Raw genomic sequence first — 23,213 nt, forward strand, 5'->3', positions numbered from 1 at the left:
TGTGTATAAATGTCCGAGCTGAACCTTCTGACTCAGGGGTTTTAATGCGATCGCGGTCACATCATCAGGGCGAGAAACCCATGTAGGAAAACAGTAAAACGCATCTGACTGCTGCATGTAAAAATAAACCCCGGTAACGAAGAAAGGAGACGGAATGTGTCAGAGCTTTGCCAAAACCCACTGAAATCTATTAATACGGTGCTACTCACCCAGAGTCATAATCACAAAATGTGTAAGCTGCAATTCTCCTTATAAAGAGGTGTTAGAAGCTGCTGCAGAAACCAGACCCAGAAAATCATCTAAGGTGATCTGAAAAGTCTTCTTGTTAGAGGCCACCGCTCCCCAGGTCACGTGTCATGATAGAAGACCGGAGGAGTCAGGAGGTTTTCCAGGAGTGAGAGGAAAGAGGGTTCAAATGTGTGCAGATTTCTATATATATATAATTACACTACTCCGCATAGGTTTTAGCTGTTTGTGATAGAAATGCCACAAAGTAAGAATTTTATCATCATTAAAAAGTGTTATCTTTATATAAAAGTTTATCAGTTCACAAAAAAGCAAAGTAAAAGAACAAAAGACAAATCTAAGTCATGTGAATATTTAGGTGGGACCACCCAACAACAGTTCTTCTAGGTAGACTCACAAACAGTTTATGAAGGAATTCGACAGGGAGGTTGTTCCAGACATCTTGTAGAACTAAGCACATATATAGATAAAGATGGCTGAAATCCTACTGTAACTTCACAAAAAGCTTTCTAGTTAGAGGCCACCGCTCCCCAGGTCACGTGTCAAGATATAAGGCCGGAGGTGTCATACGCTATCTATATAATTATACTACTCCATATAGGTTTTAGCCAATTTGTGATAGAAATGCCACAAAGTAAGAATTTTAACACCATTAAAAAGTGTTAATAGTTTATCAGTTCACAAAAAGCGAAGTAAAAGAACAAAAGACAAATCTAAGTCATGCGAATATTTAGGTGGGACCACCCAAAAACAGTTCTTCTAGATAGACTCACAAACAGTTTATGAAGGAATTCGACAGGGAGGTTGTTCCAGACATCTTGTAGAACTAAGCACTTATATAGATATAGATGGCTGAAATCCTACTGTAACTTCACAAAATGTTGATTGAAGCAGCATTTCAGAGAAAAAGTGATTACAGGCGGTCCCCTACTTAAGGACACCCGACTTACAGACAACCCATAGTTACAGACGGACCCCTCTGCCCACTGTGACCTCTGGTGAAGCTCTCTGGATGCTTTACTATAGTTCCAGACTGTAATGATCAGCTGTAAGGTGTCTGTAATGAAGCTTTATTGATAATTCTTGGTCCAATTACACCAAAAATTTTGAAACTCCAATTGTCACTGGGGCAAAAGAAAAAAAATTGTCTAGAGCTTCCATTATAAAATATACAGTTTCGACTTACATACAAATTCAACTTAAGAACAAACCTCCAGACCCTATCTTGTATGTAACCCGGGGACTGCCTGTATTCTATTCCAAATGTATAACCAGGAATATTTTACATTCTTCATAAAGTTATTCTTAACAGACATTATTTGGGGGACTTATCATGTGCCGGCGTGTCGCCCTTCCCACAGTGTCGGCTATGTGTAGAGGTTCTGGACTCCTGATATATCTACTGTCTAGTTATTCTGGACAATTGTACACTAGGTCCTGTCTGCCGTAGAATTGTGCTATAACTGCTGCCTCCAAGGACTTGGCTTGGAGGTGGCGTAATGGGCAACATAGTCCCAATTCCTGGACTTGCGGCATATAACTGGCATGCAAGCTGTGATAAATCCTCCCATGGTCATTGAGGACCATATCATGACTCCTTACTTTTTAATGAGAATTTGTACATGCTACTGCAGAATATAGTTAGAACTAGAGATGAGTGGACCCAAAGTTTCCGTCCGGGTTCACGGTTCAGTATGCCCTACACGACCCAGACATATTTCCAGATTAGCTTCAGAACAGCCAATCTAGAAAATTAATGCCCCAAGCAGCAAGCCACAACTATGATTGGCTAGGGATGTCCACAGTAGTTGGGGGCGTCAATTTGCTGGATTGGCTGTTTGTCAGCCAATCTGGCAATATGTCTGGGTCTAATGGGGCCTACCCGAACCCTGAACCTGAACAAAAAACTTTGGGTCTGCTCATCTCTATTTCTACCACATCTATTATGATTTCTATTTTTTTTTTTACTTACACCTTCCTAAAACTGACCAATTTGGCAGGCTTTGTGCAGCGCTGCGTAACTTGCGTAATTATTATTATTAATAATAATAATATCTGTGGCACAGTACTGATATTTTTTGGGATATGATATACATACAGGCAGTTGCAGAGTTAAGTACAAGATAGGTTTCGTAGGTTTGTTCTTAAGTTGAATTTGTATGTAAGCCGAAACTTTATATTTTATTATTGTGGATCCAGACAATTTTTTTTTTTTTGTCCCAGTGACCAAGGATTATCAATAAAGCTTCATTACAGACACCTTACAGCTGATCATTGCAGCCTGGGACCATAGTAACATCCAGAGAGCTTCACCAGAGGTCACAGTGGGCAGAGGGGTCGTCTGTAAGTCGGTTGTCCTTAAGTAGGGGATCGCCTGAACATATGATATTTATCACTAAATCCACGACAGATTTATTCTACTCCTGAAGGATCTGGGGTACACCACTAAATCTACTCCATCGATTTTCTAGAAAAACTGGGAAACCCCTTCACCTCTGATATTTTTTCTTGCAGCCAGTTAGTAAGAAGATATGGATGACCTGTGTGGTTCCATTTTTCCATATGTAACCCCAAATCACATCGAGTTGTAATCAGTAGAGTTGTTTCTAGCTGAGGCTCGTAGCCAGTTGGCCTCATGCCACTACCCTTCCATTTTTCTGATATTCCTGGCCCTAAAGATGAAATAATTCCTAAGACCGTGAACTATTGACAGCAGTCTTCCCGTAGCAGCGGCGTCCGAGACAATTAAAGGCTCTCCGCTATTTGATGTGCAGGCAGCGCTCGCTTTGTAGATGTCACAACATTTACACATCTTTTTCTATTCACATATTTTCTCTATTGCATCAAAGAAAACACAATATTTTCATTGCCGTAGCGCTGTACGTGCGAGATTCTCTTGTCAAAGTTTAGAACAACTGTATTCAACCTTTGTTCAATCTGTTTTTTATTAAGAAATCCCAGAGCTTGAAATATTTGCAGATTTCAACCGAGATAACTCTACGTTTTTTTTTAACCTTTGATCTAACTTATCCCGATCTGTCTATCAAACGGTGACATCTCAGAAGACAGCGAGAGCTGCGCAGGAAATGCGCTGTAAAGGGGGACTAGGTTTCTAAACTTTCCTAGGTTTTTACTTGGTGATATAAGATTAGAGGTCCTTAGGTTTACATGTCCGGGGAGCCCTATTCCAAATACAACCCCGTATCAAACCGCGTATCACAATCGATTGCCTTAGGTATGATTTTTTGCAACACCAGAGTTTTAGCTGACGTGTAGTACCAGGCACGGCCTGCATAAGAAGATGGCGCAGTTTAAAAATCACATGATCTAGAAAGTACAGGATCCAAGAGAATAAATTGTCATCAGGAAGACGGCCATTTTGTTTTTTCTATACCTCCTTATTTTCTGCAACCATCAATATGAAGAACATAAATTTGTTTTGTCAGCTTGACAATGGAAATCTCCCAGAATTACCAGCTTTTCCATTGTTGCACAGACTTTGTTTTCGTGCTTTGGCTCCAGGAAATGTATGCTCCTTTTTAAGATCTTCTTGGATTGATCTGAAGAAGAGGCCTAACTCATTCGCTGTGTGGGATCTTTTCACTGAACACAGGAAAGTCCCTCCCCTCTGCTCTGAGTATGGTTTCTGGTTAGGTATGGTTAGATATTACAGGAGAGGAGAGTTGGAATACCAAGAAAATTTCGAGGACACTCCCCCCAGTCAGGGACGGTTTTAGATAAAGTGGGGCCCAGGACCAAACTAAAAGTTGGGCCCAAAAGTAAACTATTTTATGAACAGTCACAGTCAGTAAGAGGCTCTCTTTGCCCTGCACAATAATAACACTGTGTAGTTACAGACAGTAGTATGGTAAGTATCTGTAATATGGGACTGTAGTAGAATTTTGTAGGAGAACGACAGATGATAGGGAAATATGAGAGATAGAAGATAGATTCATAGATGGAGAGATAATGGATAGAAGATAGATAGATAAATATTCAGACAAAAAGCTAGATATATAGATGGTTAGATGGACAGGTATATAGATAGATAGGAAATAGATAAATTATAGGAGATAGATAACTATACAGATAGATGATAAGCATCTGCAGCTGGGCATTCAACCAAGCGGTATTAAAAAGTTCACATGCTGGGGTCACCTTTAGGGCAAGGGGCCCTGGCCAAATGCCCAGTTTGCTTCCCCCCTAATGCTGGCCCTGCCCCCAGTGCTCCAATTCTAGTTACAATTTTGGAATATAAAAGCATTTTTCACAGTCTTGATGTTACTAACATCACACAAAAAGATATTATTACACTAAACTCAACAATAGGTGAAAGCCACTTAGCCGATCACTGGCTGAGGCAGGTCCCACTAACAACCTCCCCTAGTGTTTCCTATGGTGGAAAGCAAGTGTGGTGGGGAGATATCAATACGGTTTTATTATGTCACCAGACTGGTACAGAATCAACTTGTCTTTCAAGCTGGTGGGTGACCTTGAATAATAATAAATATCTATAGCTCCATCGCAGCGTTGTACAGATCATGGTGTATATATACAAACACAGACATCATAGAGTAATAACAATAGCAATCAGAGCTTGCAATCTATGATCCCAGGGAAAATATAGAAAGTCCGAAAATATAGGTTTTTTAAACTTTATTCCACTCGATATTGAGTTCCAGAACTCCCCCCGCCGTGACCCTCCCCACAGCGTCAATGAGTACAGTCTTGTTCACAGACATCCTATAAATGATCGCTGTCTGCCACACAACGACGCGGAGGGGAAGGGGTTAAGGCCGGTTTTAAAGGTTGGCTTTGTAAACCTTTAATTACTTTTGAAGTGCTTCTTTTTATCTATTTTATAAGCGTATTTACAGGACTCCTCTTCCCACAGTACGCGGCTTCCCCCGACGCATTGATGTACAGTCGCGGGACACTTTATGGATTTGCCGAGAGTGTGGAATGTGTAATAATTTAATCCCACAAATAGATCCACATTCACACATTCTCGGGGCTAGCAGATACATGTTTATTGAACTGTCACTAGCCACACAGAATATGGGCAGATCAGAAGATCCTACCATTCCCAGTACTACTTAACCCTAGTTAAGACGCTAATTTAATGCATACGTGCACGTACATGAAAGACCTTCAGCCTGAGCCCTGTCAGGTACTGTCTATCCACAACGCGCAGAATACCCCATGCGGCTTAACTCGTCACATTTCTACTGTTATACTATCAAAAAAGAATTTGGAGGCATCATCTCTCAGAGCCAAGAATTTCACCGTCAGGTCGTTTAAAGTTATGGCCATACCGCGGCAGGAGAGGCTTTCAGTGGGGGGGTGGGATTTATGAGAACTTTTTATGAATCCTAATGGGTCAGGATAAGGCTTCACTTATTTCCCCATTTTCTTCTTTTATTTTAGAGTATTTTGAGCTGAAAGTTATTGAAACCATCTAGGGAATGCCAGGATTGTGAGTTCCCTGCTGCCAGTCGGTGGATTAATTTCGAGGATTTTTTCCCATGGTTGGTACTATCTAGTTCAACATGTCTGATGCTTCAGGCATAGATTTGACTTCTAAACCGCACCAACCAAGGCTTTAGCTAATCTCTCACCCCAAATCCTGTGCTGCTCTTCAGAGTGGTTTTCACAAGGGGAGGGTAGTTTTTCCACTCTGGAAATAAAATGCCTCGAACAAGGACTGGTTGTGGAAAATGTAAGACACCGTGCCCAAAATATGTATGTAATGTTCAGCTATTCCTTACTTTGAGTTTTGAAGCGTGTGACCTTCTGTTTGGGTTATCAAAATCAGGGGTTTCCAAACATTTTGAAGGCGGGACAATTTTGAGAAGAAATTTTGTTTTATGATCCCCCTGCTACAATATTTTCTCATTAAAATAATGCCAAACTGTTCCTTGCTAATATTATTTATCCTAAATGTGCCTCTTTCCTTCCACATTCTGCTCTTCTGCTGCATTCTGCCTCCCCTCCCCCTGTATTCTGCCTCCCCTCCTCCTGTATTCTGCCTCCCCTCCTCCTGTATTCTGCCTCCCCTCCCCCTGTATTCTGCCTACACTTCCCCTGTATTCTGCCTCCTCTCCCCCTGTATTCTGCCTCTCCTCCTCCTGTATTCTGCCTCTCCTCCTCCTGTATTCTGCCTCTTCTCCTCCTGTATTCTGCCTCTCCTCCCCCTGTATTCTGCCTACACTCCCCCTGCACTCTGCCTCCCCTCCCCCTGCACTCTGCCTCCCCTCCCCATGCATTCTGCCTCCCCTCACCCTGCATTCTGCCTCCCCTCCCCCCTGTATTCTGCCTCCCCTCCCCCTGCATTCTGCCTCCCCTCACCCTGCATTCTGCCTCCCCTCCCCCTGTATTCTGCCTCCCCTCACCCTGTATTCTGCCTCTCCTCCCCTTGCATTCTGCCTCTCCTCCCCCTTTATTCTGCCTACAATCCCCTTGCATTCTGCTTCCCCGCCCCCTGTATTCTGCCTCTCCTCCCCCTGCATTCTGCCTCTCCTCTTTGAATTCTGCCTCCCCCTCCTTGAATTCTGCCTCCACTCCCCTTGAATTCTGCCTCCCCTCCCCTTGAATTTTGCCTCCCCCTCCTTGAATTCTGCCCCCCCCCTTGAATTCTGCCTCCCCTCCCCTTGAATTCTGCCTCCCCTTCCCCTGCATTCTGCCTCCCCTCCTGTATTCTGCCTCTCCTTCCTCTGCATTCTGCCTCTCCTCTCCCTGCATTCTGCCTCTCCCCCCTGCTGCATTCTGCCTCTTCTTCCTGCATTCTTCCTCTCCTTCCTCTGCATTCTGCCTCTCCTCTTCCTGCATTCTTCCTCTCCTTCCCCTGCATTCTGCCTCTCCTCTTCCTGCATTCTGCCTCTCCTCTTCCTGTATTCTGCCTCCCCTCTTCCTGTATTCTCCCTCCCCTCCCCCTGTATTCTGCCTACACTCCCCCTGCATTCTGCCTCCTCTCCCCCTGCATTCTGCCTCTCCTCCTCCTGTATTCTGCCTCTCCTCCTCCTGTATTCTGCCTCACCTCCCCCTGTATTCTGCCTCCTCTCCCCCTGCATTCTGCCTCCTCTCCCCCTGCATTCTGCCTCTCCTCCTCCTGTATTCTGCCTCTCCTCCTCCTGTATTCTGCCTCTCCTCCCCCTGTATTCTGCCTACACTCCCCCTGCACTCTGCCTCCCCTCCCCCTGCATTCTGCCTCCCCTCACCCTGCATTCTGCCTCCCCTCCCCCTGTATTCTGCCTCCCCTCACCCTGCATTCTGCCTCCCCTCCCCCTGTATTCTGCCTCTCCTCCCCTTGCATTCTGCCTCTCCTCCCCCTTTATTCTGCCTACACTCCCCTTGCATTCTGCCTCCCCTCACCCCTCACCCTGCATTCTGCCTCTCCTCTCCCTTTATTCTGCCTACACTCCCCTTGCATTCTGCTTCCCCGCCCCCTGTATTCTGCCTCTCCTCCCCATGCATCTGCCTACCCCTCTTTTAATTCTGCCTCCCCCTCCTTGAATTCTGCCTCCCCCTCCTTGAATTCTGCCTCCTCTCCCCTTGAATTCTGCCTCCCCTCCCCTTGAATTCTGCCTCCCCTTCCCCTGCATTCTGCCTCCCCTCCTGTATTCTGCCTCTCCTCTTCCTGCATTCTGCCTCTCCTCTCCCTGCATTCTGCCTCTTCTTCCTGCATTCTTCCTCTTCTTCCTGCATTCTTCCTCTCCTTCCTCTGCATTCTGCCTCTCCTCTTCCTGCATTCTGCCTCTCCTCTTCCTGCATTCTTCCTCTCCTCTTCCTGCATTCTTCCTCTCCTTCCCCTGCATTCTGCCTCTCCTCTTCCTGCATTCTGCCTCTCCTCTTCCTGCATTCTGCCTCTCCTCCTCCTGTATTCTGCCTCTCCTCCACTTGCATTCTCCCTCTCCTCTTCCTGCTTTTGGCCTCTCCTCCTACTGCATTCTGCCTCTCCTGTTCCTGCATTCTGCCTCTCCTCTTCCTGCATTCTGCCTCTCCTCTTCCTGCATTCTGCCTCTCCTCCTCCTGTATTCTGCCTCTCCTGTTCCTGCATTCTGCCTCTCCTCTTCCTGCATTCTGCCTCTCCTCTTCCTGCATTCTGCCTCTCCTCCTCCTGTATTCTGCCTCTCCTCTTCCTGCATTCTGCCTCTCCTCCTCCTGTATTCTGCCTCTCCTCTTCCTGCATTCTTCCTCTCCTTCCCCTGTATCCTGCCTCTCCTCTTCCTGCATTCTTCCTCTCCTTCCCCTGCATTCTGCCTCTCCTCCTCCTGTATTCTGCCTCTCCTCTTCCTGCATTCTTCCTCTCCTCCTCCTGTATTCTGCCTCTCCTCTTCCTGCATTCTGCCTCCTCTCCCCCTGCATTCTGCCTCTCCTCCTCCTGCATTCTGCCTCTCCTCCTCCTGCATTCTGCCTCTCCTCCTCCTGTATTCTGCCTCTCCTCCTCCTGTATTCTGCCTCTCCTCTTCCTGCATTCTGCCTCCTATTCCCCTCCATTCTGCGTCTCCCCCTTCTGTCTTCTGCCTCTCCTCACTTTCAATCTGCCTCTCTTCCTCAAACAACAAAAAATTGACTATATTAAATGCAAAACACCTGAAAGGACATTGTCACCAGAATTAACCCCATCAAACCACCACTCACCTCAGGTAGGGTATGACATGTTCTTTCTCTCTTTTATGTGAAATCCCACCCATTTAGCTATACAAAATCTTCCAAGCTATGAGAAGATGACCAGAGAAGAGTCAAATTTTATTTGAGACCAGTCACTTTAGAGGGGGAGTCACTATAAACCCACTATCTAGGGCAGGATCAGCCCACCAATGTATTTGTTAGGGGGTCTTGTGAGGACTGATCCCTTGGCCTGCCACCAATGCTCCCCATTGAAGGTACATGCATGCTTAACCAAACCAAGCATGTGGATAGAAATGATAAGGGAAATAGCTGTGGGCTAATAGAGCATCCGAACAACAGCCATAGCAAGCTACGGGGGAGATCGGTTACTGTATAGATTCTAAATAGAAGCCACTATTATGACTTGTTGTTAGGGGTTGAGTTTGGAATATCTTGTATAATGAACACTAATCATCATTGTGATCCATTGAGCAGATTCGCTTTCCCAGCATTTCTTCAGTGGTTGGTTAACACACAGACAGCTCCGGGTCCATAATTAAATCCAGCAGTGAATAATTCCGGCTACAAAACGGGAGTCGAGAAATGTTACATCCATAAAAAGTATTTTCCTTTTGGAATACGGTACCGTAATTTGATTTGTAAATGATTTTTTATAAGGAGACTTGTTGTAGTGTGTGAATTATTCCTCATCTATAATGTACAGGCCACATCTTTAGGCCAAAACAATATTAAGTGTAACCTTCCACTTACACTTGTCCTTAGTTACATAGTTTATAGAATTAAAAAAAGACACATGTCTATCGAGATCAACCAAGGAAGGTAAGGGATTGGATGAGGAAGACAGCTCTATATTCTAACATATCTCTCAATGTTATTCATATGTGAAAAGGCATCTCAGCTCTCTGCTGTTCCTGCTCTGCTCAGCTCCTGAGGCAGGCTATCCCACAGATTCACAGTTCTCACAGTACAGGAGCCCTGTCGCCTCTGGTGTCTTTTGATTTGATTTAATCTGGAACAACTTACCATATTACCATATTTTTTGTATGGACCATTCATATATTTATATAAATTAATCATGTCCCCTCGTAGTCGTCTCTTTTCCGGACTAAATAAATCTAGTTGTTTTTATCTTTCCTCATAACTGAGACCCTCCATACCCAGTATCATTTTTGTGGCTCTACGTTGAACCCTCTCCAGCTCCAGGGCATCCTTTTTATGGACCGGTGCCCAGAACTGGACAGCATATTCCAGGTGAGGCCGAACCAATGCCTTGTACAGTGTAATATTACATCCCGATCACGAGAGTCCAGACCACTTTTGATACGTGACAAGATCCTACTGGCTTTAGAGGCAGCTGATTGACATTTGTTCTGTTATTTAATTTATGATCTACTAGTACTCCCAGGTCCTTCTCCACAAGGGACTCTCCCAGATTTACTCATCCAAGGACATATTTTGCCTTTGAATTATTAGCCCCCAGGTGCATAACCTTACATTTATCCACATTGAACCTCATTTGCCAAGCGGATGACCAAACACTCAGTTTGTCCAAGTCCCCCTGCAGCCTATGAACATCCTCCATAGACTGTATTACACTACACAGCTTGTACTACTACTCCCATCCTCCATAGACTGTATTACACTACACAGCTAGGTGCTATTAATTCCTACCTCTATATGCTTAATAAATATATTAAATAGTAGTGGGCCGAGTACAGAACCCTGCCTCTCAGAGGAATGGTCATAACTGGTGACCATTCCAAGTAGGAATCATTGACCACAACTCTCTGGATATGATCCTTCAACCAGTTTTCAATCCAATGGCAAATGATTTCTGCCAAACCAATAGCCCTTATATAACCAATCAGTCGTCTATGCAGGATGGTGTCAAATGCCTTTGCAAAGTCCAAGAACACAATATCCACAGCAGCTCCTCCATCCAGGCACCTGCTCACCTCTTCATAGAAGCAGATCAGGTTAGTCTGACAACTTTTATCCTTAGTAAACCCATGCTGGCTGTCACTTATACTATGTGATGTCACATAATCCAGTTTGTAGCCTTTTAGTAATCCTTCCAATATTTTCCTCACAATGGAAGTTCTTCAATAAACTTAGTGGGAAGGTTGTTCTAAACGTCTTGGAGAACCAACCATTTCTCATTTCCATCTGCCCTTCTAAATAATACCAGAAAGACTGGATGATGAGGAGATTAGGACTTTGTATGGGCCATACCATTATTCCCAGGAGTGTTTGTTCTTCTTCACAAAGTTATTTCTTCGTAAAGACATTGGCTGGATGTTATGAGGTCAATATTCAACTGTTATACTTCAGATGTGTCGCATATTGTCGCCCATTTTTTTATTGACGCTAAAGGGGCGGCCATGCTGTGCCAGGTATGGCCTATGATCAGGATTGGGGAGGTTTCAGGAAACCCTGTTTAGAGGTAATGATCCAGATGTTTCTCCTCAATTGGTTCTTATTCTCAACCTGTATCGGCAACGATAATACCACCATAAGAAATGACATATATGAAGAAGTGACCGATATTCTCAGCAGAATTAAGCATCGGTGGCTCTTTTGCTGCACTTTTCTGCGTGTCTTCTGATGAGAGGGCCCTTTTTATGGCGCCATAGACCGGTGTAGCTGAGTAGTTGCTGAGATAGGTCAAGGATCGGCTGCTCAGTTACATTTGATGATATATCCTGAGCCAGCAAGAGGAAAATTAAATTAGAATGGTTTAGAGGAAAATACTTTGTATGTCTTTTCTGTTTCATTTGTAAATTCAGATAATCCCGTCCTGTCAACACGAGCGCTCGGAAGGGAAGAGCAGTGGGTAGCGTGCAGAGCACTATGTATTTTTCACTTTTTTAGCTATTGTTGAAATCACAGACAGAATATACTTTAACCTTATGTGTACAAGATGCCTGACCTTAGGGGATTAGTGTGCAATGCAGGGCAGACAGCAGACAAATTAATGGGGTTGTCTGTTTAAATAGGGGGTTCACTGCTCAAGACCATGTGGGGTGACCGGTAAGCAAATATTGGAGAGGATAGTACTAGTAACTACTTTGGAAGAAATTGGTGGTTGTTAGTGCAAGGGCCAGTTTTAAACAAATTGGGGCTTAAAGTGGGGCCCCAAAATAAAACTATTTTATGTTCAGTCACAATCAGTAAGAGGCTCCTGTAGCTTTACACAATAATAACACTTTTTAGTTACAGACAGTAGTATGGTAACACAATGTGTAATATGTGTAATAACCTTTCCCAGCAATTTGTCATTTTCAAGGCACTTCCATTAACATTGTTATGCAAATTAGCTTCTCAGTTCCTTGGGGGCGGGGCTGTGACCACCAACACACTCATTTTCTGTAAAGCCAACCAGCACTTACCTTGTCCTAGCTGATTGATATTGTCCATATAAAAAGAAGACAAAGAAAGAAGAATGTTCATTATCTGAGGCAGAGCTCCTCCCCTCATTTACATAAAATGGTGTTTTCGCTAAAACAACAGATCGCTTGAAAAAAAGGGAAGCTCATAATGTGCCCTATACAAAGCTATTATACTTGTGGGGTGAATAATATTTTAAAGATTCTGCCTACTCCCAATAGGAAGAATGTTTATAATATTGTAGACACAGAGCTTTTTTTTTAAGTTTCTGTGATTTTTACAATATTCGGAACTATGAACTATGGATACACCCACTTAGCTAAAGGAACTCAATATTGTTGTAAAAGATTCGCACAGTCTAAGGCCGGATGCACATGATTGTGTTGGTCAGATCCCATGGACTGCACACCTTGCGCAGGATGGAACTCCTTGCATCATGTTGCAATATGAGACAAGGACTCCCTGTCTACTGGCCAAACTTTAGTCCTGACACTGTAATAGTTCTTACAGTAGCGGCGCTGCAGTCCCGTTGGCAGATGGAGGAGTCCTGTAGGGTACGCCTGACTAGATAAGGAAGGTGCCCTGGGACTGGAGGCTGGAGTTTTCACCCTTAGATAGTTAAGGTATAGGGGCTTCTGGCACTTTATCGAAAAAGGGGGGCAGGCTTAGGTGTGGGCTACCATCCCTCCCCTCATGGCTACCTCACTATGTTTGCCTCCTATGTTACATGGAGTTTTATAAGCCCGGTCTTCACTCTCACCTACTTGTCTCATATTTATGGATGATGCAAGGACTCCCATCCTTTGCAATGTGTGATCGGGCCAACATAAGTGCCCGAGTCCATGGGCTTCACACTGTCTTTACACTTTAGATAACATTCATCACCCTGATTTCTTCTGGATCAGCCCATGATCTAATGTGGTTCTATCAGGTCAAAAGAGGTCCCCCCACCTTAGTTTATGCGCCTCTCCCCATGTTTAGACCTACTTACATATTTATGTTAGTATGTTACGCTTCAGATATAATCATATGCACCCACTTCCGTACAGCTATTCTTGAAATTCCCTTTTTGATTGACACAACACTTTGGCCGGTGCCATCAAAAAGTCCAATAGTTTCGTCCTCGACTACTTAGATCAGCGCGATTCTAAATAAACATATGTTTCGAATACAATTTTTTTTTTTTCCTTCCGAGTTGATTTACTGATATTCCCATGTCTTGGCCTTCAGTTCTTGCCTCGTTATCCCCGGCTTAGTAAATATTGGATGACTAAGGGTGGGCAGAGAAATGTTCCAAAAATAAAATGCAAAACAGAATTTGGACTCGGAGCGGAGAAGTATCATCCACTGATTATCAAGGAATGTTTTTTTTTTTTCCTCCGTGTTATTTTAAAGGTCTCACTTGTGGGATAGGCGAGCAGTGAGAAAGTGTTACATTTATTTTAACCTCTTGAACTTTTCTTTCCTCCAGAAGACACCCACTGCGGAACAGGCCACAGGACTTAGTCAGGCAAAAACTGGATTAGCTTTTGAGAAAAAGACGGAATATATATTGGCTCGCAACGAGTCTTAGGAATGGGATGTTGTTCTAAGCGATATTAGAGAAATTCACGTTGTCCAATATTTCAGATTCGTTCCCTGCGGCTTTGTGGGACTATTTCTAAACTTGATGTGAAAGTCGGGCTGTGAATAGATATGTTCTTTATAAGCGGCTGCGATGGTTACACGGGTGGGAGCAGGATTTTACCGATAATTAGGGGGGCACATGTTTTTGGAGGACGGAAATATTGCATACATCAACCGTTTATGAGGGAATGTCCATGCTGTGAACGGCATCTTCAGTAAATTATAGGCCTCACTGCTTATGGTTTTTACTGTACTCTTCTATGCAGTTGTATACACCTACCATGGACTATGTAGTATACAGGACTATGGAAACATCATATAATGCATAAAACTTATGACTAATGTCTCTCCTGTCCATATACTGTGTATGGTATTGCACCTCAGACACATTCACTGTATCCAGTTTTCTACCTCTAGTGGCAGGTAACGTTGAGAAGGCCTCACATGGCTGGTTGGAGAAGGGGAGAGGGGTGAACGTTCCTCATCCCTTCCCTCTCCACCTGAGCAGCCATGCTGCCAATCGTCCCGTAGATAGGACCTGCACCATATTTTGCGGCCCATGTTGGTCACGGTTCCCACCACACCATGACCAAGCGCCATAGAAGTTAATGGCGGTCGTGAGCATTTGTGTCCAGATTATGGCCACAATCACGGTTGTGTGAAAAAAAGCAGTGTTGGCCACCCTCCCTCAAGGGCCCCATTGCAATTGGGTACCCCCACCAGTATAGTTCTGTAGGTATGGCCCATATTGCAGTTAACACCACAAGTACAATGGACAGAGCATGTTGCAAAGCCTATTTTCATTCTGCAACAGTTGCTGCACACTATCACACTATCTGACAGCTCAAACTGGCATTCTGGGTTTACTCTATTGATGGCCTAATCATAGGAAAGGTCATCAATATAGTCGATGCCCCCTGCCAACTTATTGACACTGATTACTTATACTAAGATTGGATCAGTGTCGTACTGTGGTATGATGTACCTTCCAAAGGGGTGATCTTGGCCCACTTTCCATCCAGAATATCCCCATGTAGGATGCATCATTATTAGGATCTAATAATCCATAATATTTGGGAATCATCTTTTTAATAAAAAATGGTAAATGGGTTTGTCTTTTGGACCCTTTCTAAATTGTTAGAGCCTGGGCCCTTCTGAGGATTCTCTGGTGTTCTAGGGGGCCAATCCGATCCTGGATTGGCTATAAATAATAAGAACTTGGAAAAACCATTACCTTTTTTTCGTTTGAACATAAACATAAGTAAAACAAACAGCATAGACCATGTGATGTCGTACCAATAGTCCAAATTGAACCATGGATAAAATAACATGGTTTCATACAGTGTAAAAAATGGTATTAGTCCCAGTGTAGCCAGAACTTTTGGTGGCCTTTGTCAGGTACAGGTGGCTTCCATCCAGCACGCTCATAAATCTGATGCATTCTTACATTTATGTATATTATGTAAGTTTGTGTTATGATCAGTTATTTACAGATTTTCCCTCATTATTTTGCTATTGGCATCTAACTAACCGTACAGTGACTGCACCATGTGAGAGACCCGGTGATCAGAACCAGGCAGCGCTGGGAACGTGCATAGGATTTGCACATGTGAGACTCCATCCTCTTCGCTGCTGGACTGTCAGAATATTCCACTTCAGTAGGAAGCCTGCTGACATCCTTCCCCAACATCTGTTTTTTAATAATCATTGACATGAGGGAGCTGTAGTGTGGAGCAGCAGCGGTACTGGCGGCAGATCGACACTCACTCCAGTTTCTGTCTCTTCCAATCATAATTAATAAGAGCACAGTGTAGTTAGTGGTCGGGCTTCGTGCAGCGCCAGTCTCCTAACACGCTATGCTGTGCGGTATCATAGACAGCGGTAGGTCGGATAGGACGACACTTTCTATACTGTGTAGATGTTTTCACTATATTTTTGAGTAATAGGTTGTAGTATATTTTCCTAAAGCCAATATCGTCCTCAATACTGGAGACTCAAGGGCCTGAATTGCTCTTTTTCGTCGGGTTTCCCGAAAATTACCGTTTTGCGGCAAATTGCCCCGGGTTTTTGGCGTAGGCGATCAGATTGTGGTGCATCGGCGTCGGCATGCATGCGATGGGAATCGGGGGCGTGGCCGTCGGAAAACCTGACGGATTCGGAAAAAACGCTGTATTTTTTTAAAAAAATGTGTCGCTTGACGCGCGCCTACATGCACCCAGGATAGGTTGTGAACTCTGGCGGACCTCAGCGCAGCAGCGACACCTGGTGGACATCGGGCACACTACCTTAGTGAATCGCCGGAAGACCTGAATCCTCGACGGAGAACGCGCCGCTGGATCGCGACAGGACCTGGTAAGTAAATCTGCCCCAATATCTTTTCTAATCAGTGGTGCGTCTATTGTAAAGATAGGGAATGTCACTGGGTAGTGGCTCTACCTGGACGGTCTTTATTTTGTTCTGTTAACTGACATCACAGTAGGATTTGGCTTAAAAAAGAAAATAGGACGTGAAGTTGTCTATTTCCCGCATCGTACCATTCTTCCGGTCTTCAGTTTTGACTGGTGAGCTGGCAGTGCTGGGAACACAGGGCCAGATTTTGCTAAATCCGCGGCATATCGTGACAACCTGTGGTTCAAGGTGGCCTCTAATTGGCAAAAGTAGGTCCTGTAACCTCTGCACTTCCAGTAATGATGTTATACTGATCAACACCAGAACAACGTTGGAATCGGGAGCCAAAGAAGGGCAAGTTCACTTTTTATTTATAACCGACCCCCACAGGGTTTCCCATGTTAACTTATTAGATGGAAATGAGACTCAACTTCCAATTTGGAGGGTAGGCCGACTATCTAATCTGTCTTCCGACTCTCCACCAGTTGTTGGGGGAGACAATGATCGGGCAAGTTTTAACTGCCTGATCCTTTTAGAGATGAGCTGCCACCAAAGATGGACACTTCTTTCTTATTTTCATTACACATTCTCTCTTGAGTTGTTCATACATGTGTATTAGTAAATTGGAGGAGATTATCTTGGGTGTATGAGGGATTCAGGCCGGTATTTTTTTTTTTCAGTGGACACATTAGATACTGTTGCTTTTATGTATAGGGAAACTACCTCCTTATTGTGGCTGGTATTTTTGAGTCCCACTCCATGTTGATGGTATTTTTATGCCCCATATACTGCTTCAGGTTACACCTTTGGCCACTAAATATAGGAAATCGGTCATTGGGTTGCTTTGGTGTGAAGGATAGAAGGGGGAGAAGTTGATGTGCAGCTCAACGACCCCCTCCAACACTCCATTAGAAGCGTTTTATCTCCTCTCTGGGTCCCATGGTAAATCCATTAAATAGAGCTGTGACTGGACCTTTGTGAGGCCTCAGTGCTAGAAGTCTCACTTCAGTCTTATGCCACGTAGAGCATTAGAAATATTCTACACAAAATATATTGTAGTGTTTTACAAATCTTGTATTTACCGCCTGTATTATTTCCCAGAACTGCAACCCCTTCGCATTTTGTTGGTTGCAATTGGTAACAGTCTAAAACATGACTATCAGACGTTCTGCCTACAATTTAGGGTGGTCGGTCATATACATTAGATTAATGTTGTACAAGTTTATCAATTTTGGTGGGAGCAGATGCTGAAATCTCCCCTGATGTTAATGTTGGGGTGTATTCAACTTTACCCCAATAACAGGGATAGAAGGTTGGACATGTTGATATGCAACATGGCCGATCCTGTTGGTTTTAAGAGATAGATAAGCCGATGCCTTGTAATTCCCGTTTTATGCGTGGCTGAAACAAGTAAGCGTGTGTATGAGGGAGGGGAAGAATGGGGAATTCAACTGACATCTATATGAAGTTTAATTTCTAGCTTTATTTTTTTATTGGTGCAGTTAAAACTCATGATCCTTCTCCTCGAGAGTTACTTGTCTTCCATGTACAAAGACAAAGAGGCATTGTTGAGCCTCATACATAATAGATCGAACCCAAGTCAAAGGGTTCAACCAATTTTCTTTCTTTCTATATTAGATTAATTTATACTAAACCCAATGTAAATAAGGCTATTCCCAGAAGGAAAATTTGGGAGAGCAAAGAATGCTGGGAGATTTCAGCTCTGAAGCCTCCTGAATAGTTAATGCAGGTCTACAAACTCTGAATCTGTACAGGATAAGTCATATAGTCACAAAATGACTCAACGTTTTAAAAAGAATATGTGTATATATAGATTCTGGGATGTGCAGCAATATACCGTATCACAACTGTGAATCAATTTGTGGTGTAATGTCTAGGTTTTTTTCTGCTTCGTTGATAAAAAATATTCTGCAATGTTCTCCTTCCATTCGTTTCCCGCCACCCACACATGTCGTGGTGTATATGTCTGTACTGTATGTAACATAGCAGAGTTTTTACGAGCTACTATGGGGCGGTATAACTTCTCTTTACCGATAACAAACTCCGCTCTGTAACTTCTGTAAATGCTAATTACTAATGATTACATTGTCTTTAACCCGTTGCCATTAGAAAGGGGTTTTATGCATTCCACTTCTTTAATAGGAGTTTTCTTATGTGTTTTTACCACCGTGAGACTTTGACACCACTAAATTTCTTGCCCTTCAGAATAGTCGGCACATCTGTATTCTCCATCAGATGGGCCCCAGCTTAAACACTCCACTGGGATCAAGGCAGGGCATTGCTCATTAAACATAAGCTGGAATGGAGAATGAAGGTTAAGTGTTTGTCAATGAGATCTTTATTACAAGGCTGCCCCTTTTCTTCACAAAACAATCTTCCCCTTGCCCTGCAGCAGATATACAACAAAGGAGACCTTTGCCTATAATGTGCACGTTTGGGCTACTTTTTCGGTTCTCAGGCAGGTGTTTTTTTCTACGTTGGATCCAAGTCTTCCCGTTGATGTCAAATAAACATCTTTGAAGCCGAGACTGAAGTTTCAAAACACAATCAATCTTTGCGAAAGAAGGGGAACTAAAGAAAATGTAGTGTTTGTGTTGGGTATGGGTCGGGAATGCCTTGTTTAGTTACTAACCTTTGTAGCACAATGGCTTTTTGTTTGTTTGTAATGTATCTTTCTTCTCTGCATTCCTATGCTAACACCTTGCTGGATCTTCACATGAATCATCCAGGACGACGAGGAGGGGATATGGGCATAACATGCTCCAGCAAACCAAAGTTCCAGTTTTATTTTGTTGGGTAAGGAAAAATTTTGACTTATTTGTCGTACTTGTGTTTAAGTCATGTCACACGCACCGTTGGAGAGTCACTTGAAGCATGTACCTTGGCTTGTTATTCCACAATATGGAGTTGAAGATATTACATATGCCGACATATGGTGCTTTACAGTATGGTGGTCATTTCTCTCTGGGGGAAACCTATTGAACGCTTCTCCAATTGCAGCAGGAAGCACTTGGCCGGAATTATAGAATGTTCAGGGCTGAAGACCAAAGACGTTTGTTTAATGAGCTGATTTTTAAAAAATTGTTTTAGGAATTTTATATTATGTTATGGTGAAACTTACCTTATAGTGGTATTCCCACAAAACAAGTTAAGGCCTAACTTGCTGATCGGTGGAAGTCTCAGTGATGGAATCCCCACTGATCATAACGATGTACCCCAGTTGGACCCCTCTTCGTTCCTCGAAATGAACAGAACATCTGGTCGCAAATGGTCTGACTGCCCTGTTTATCTCTATGGAGCTGACGGACATTACTAAGTCTCCATCAGCTCAGTAGAGATGAACTGGGCAATCCAACCATGCGCGGCCGGCTGCTCCATTCACCTCTGGGAGTGATGAGAGGTCCAACTGGGGTACATTGGACCCCAATTAGACCCCAATCAATTGATCTGTGGGGGGTACCATCACTAAGACCCCCACCGATAGGCCCTGTGGATAGGACCTAACTTATTTTGTAGGAAACCCCATTTAATACTAAGCATAAGTTTCACTACTGAACATTAACAGCAAATTGTACATTACCTGCACAAGCATTTACGTGACTATCCTCCATCAGTAGTCTCCCATTCTCATCTTTAGATGTCACCATTGGAGGCTTTCAGAGTCTTTGGTCCCTTCGGCCAAGTAAACATCGGCCTTATATTAAAATTTATAATGAGGTCCAATTGATCATGAGCAGATTTAGCAGATGAGCAGATTTCAGAGGATGAAAATACTAGGTTTATTTTGTACATTGTGATACTACTGTACAGGGATAATGGAAGTAGTCACAATAATAGGATAATAAGCACTGGAAAGTCTCAGTACAAGGATAATGCACACAGTGATGTCACAGTACAGGGATAATACACACAGTGATGTCACAGTACAGAGATAATACACACAGTGATGTCACAGCACAGGGATAATAGACACAGTGATGTCACAGTACAGGGATAATACACATAGTGATGTCACAGTACAGGGATAATACACACAGTGATGTCACAGTACAGGGATAATGCACACAGTGATGTCACAGTACAGGGATAATGCACACAGTGATGTCACAGTACAGGGATAATACACATAGTGATGTCACAGTACAGGGATAATACACACAGTGATGTCACAGTACAGGGATAATGCACACAGTGATGTCACAGTACAGAGATAATACACACAGTGATGTCACAGTACAGGGATAATACACACAGTGATGTCACAGTACAGGGATAATACACACAGTGATGTCACAGTACAGGGATAATATACACAGTGATGTCACAGTACAGGGATAATACACAGAGTGATGTCACAGTGCAGGGATAATACACAGAGTGATGTCACAGTACAGGGATAATACACACAGTGATGTCACAGTACAGAGATAATACATACAGTGATGTCACAGTACAGGGATAATACACACAGTGATGTCACAGTACAGGGATAATACACACTGTGATGTCACAGTACAGGGATAATACACACAGTGATGTCACAGTACAGGGATAATACACACAGTGATGTCACAGTACAGAGATAATACACACAGTGATGTCACAGTACAGAGATAATACACACAGTGATGTCACAGTACAGGGATAGTACACACAGTGATGTCACAGTACAGAGATAATACATACAGTGATGTCACAGTACAGGGATAATACACACAGTGATGTCACAGTACAGGGATAATACACACAGTGATGTGACAGTACAGGGATAATACACACAGTGATGTCACAGTACAGGGATAATACACACAGTGGTGTCACAGTACAGAGATAATACACACAGTGATGTCACAGTACAGGGATAATGCACATCATCACAATGTTGGGCAGATTAAACATGCATGGAACGAATAAGAAATGAACGTATTATGATGGCACATATTGGTGTCATGAAGACATAATGGCACTTACTTACCCGGTCCTGTCACGATCCCGCGATGCGTTGTCCGACGAGGATTCGGGTCCGGCGCGATTCACGTAGCTTGTGAGTCCGAGTTCCTGCATCTGTCGCTTCTGCGCCGAGGTCCGCCGGAGTTCACCTGCTTCTTCCCGGTGCTTGTAAGTGCGTGTCTTGTGACACATTTCTAATTGTTAAATCCCATGCGTTGTCTGAATCCGACAACCCCCCCCCCCCCCCATTTCTGTCACGTGCAAGCCGGTGCCGATGCGTCAAAATCTGATCGCGTGCGCCAAAATCCCGGGGCAATTCAGCGCAAAACGGAAATCGACGGGAACCGCGACAAAAATGCGTCCGACGAACCCTTAGTAAATGAGCCCCATGGAATCACAACAAAGCACAAGCACACGCTGAGGATACGTATATGACTCCACTACACAGTGTCTGCGACCTTAGACTTATCTCCCATGTTTCTTATAGTTGTGACCTGTTCCAATTTTCAGGTAGTCTGATCAGAGACTATGATGTTGATGGTATAAGGGTCAGAGAAGGACCAAGTGTCCGCCATGTATTAAAGCACCAGAGCTCTATACTTCTGGGATAGGACCCACAATATTATCCACTTGTGTTCTTTAGATGTAGGAATGTAAATTGTCTGCTGGTTTCAGGTTAAAGTGGACCTCTTACCTTATCTCTAGGTTCAAGCATTTAAACAACTAGTTAACAACTTGTTTACTAGGGAGACCACTTTTCTCTGCTTGGATCCTGTTCCATCCATCTTATTTGTCTGTAGAGCTAATGGGGTTTAGTACTGAGGCGGTGGAGACACAGGGTGGACTTTACATACCAGTTGGAGTCATTAGCCTGGTGCCTGCCCCACCAAGCCATCAAAGAGACAACTCCGACAGGGGATGCTTTACTTTCTCCCATTTGGTTAATTGAAAATTTTCTAGATACTATAGATATAAACCCTGCACCAGTTGACAGGTCCACTTTTCAAAGATGTCACTCAGTGTTTTCCCAATGTTCTGTAGACCAAAGTAGAGACAAGAGTCGGAGTCCTGAACATCTGTTGAAAGTCTTCCCTTCCTTTCATGTTGTTTGCAGTGAGCTATAGGTAAACTTTACTCAAGAGAACAATCTCATACAAATTGTGGTTTAATGGCCTCGTTTTACAACCTAGTCTCCCTCACAGTCATCTGTTAGATTTTTCAGCTCCTCTCTGAGGGTTGTAGTCATTTATCTGTGTTTGCTTGTTTTTCCCTTAAATATTTCCTCATAGGTAAACACCATGTTCAATGTATAGAAAACTGCATCATGAGACCATACATATACAGTACATGTACATATAGAAATCTTCTGAAATTTTAGTCATCTGGTGTCAATCATAAATTGGCATAAAAGGCATTTTTTATATATGTTTTTAACATGGGAACCTTCAAAAGGCGGATCTGTCGAAAGGATGAATAGTAGGGTTTGACTGAAGGCCATGGAGGGAGGGGAACATAGCTAAAATATAGGGATGCATCAAAACCTTCCACTGGATTCTGCTATATTTTGCAGACAGTAGTTGAAGAACATGTCATGGATGTAAAACAAGAGCTAAAAGTGGTCGTACACATTAATCTACTGTTGATTAAAACAGATAATTTTAACCAAATGGAAAGGAGAAATTAGACCACGATGTTCGAATAATCTTTCAAGTTTACTGATTACCTGACGGATGTCAACCTTTAGGAATAGGCCTGGTTTTCATCCAGTAGTCACTAGTCCATGAGCAATGGTACTTGGTATATGAGAAAAATGGTTCGCCCATCACCCGATGTCATTGAACACATGTGGCCAATATGGACTAAATTGCTTATGATGGTGGATGCTCAAAGAGTGGTCACCAGATGATCACTTGATCATCCGTCGTGCAACCTCTAATACGTTTGACCAATTGAACTGAGTAAAA

The 23,213-nt window shown here is 43.4% G+C and overlaps 1 protein-coding gene across 16 annotated transcripts in view; it reads left to right on the forward strand.

The window, feature by feature from the left end:
- ERC2 (ELKS/RAB6-interacting/CAST family member 2) overlaps nt 1–23,213 on the forward strand; it is a 606,872-nt gene that overhangs the window by 444,713 nt on the left and 138,946 nt on the right. For 2 of the 16 annotated variants that reach the window (XM_072128520.1, XM_072128519.1), the window contains exon 22: nt 19,029–19,095. The exons of the other annotated variants lie outside the window; for them this stretch is intronic. In XM_072128520.1, the coding sequence (XP_071984621.1) occupies nt 19,029–19,055 (27 nt within the window). In that variant the 3' untranslated portion in view covers nt 19,056–19,095. The remainder of the gene's footprint in view (nt 1–19,028; nt 19,096–23,213) is intronic. 16 annotated transcript variants of the gene reach the window in all.

This window comes from Engystomops pustulosus, chromosome 10 (assembly GCF_040894005.1).
Source record: "Engystomops pustulosus chromosome 10, aEngPut4.maternal, whole genome shotgun sequence".
In the NCBI taxonomy this organism is placed as follows: domain Eukaryota; kingdom Metazoa; phylum Chordata; class Amphibia; order Anura; family Leptodactylidae; genus Engystomops; species Engystomops pustulosus.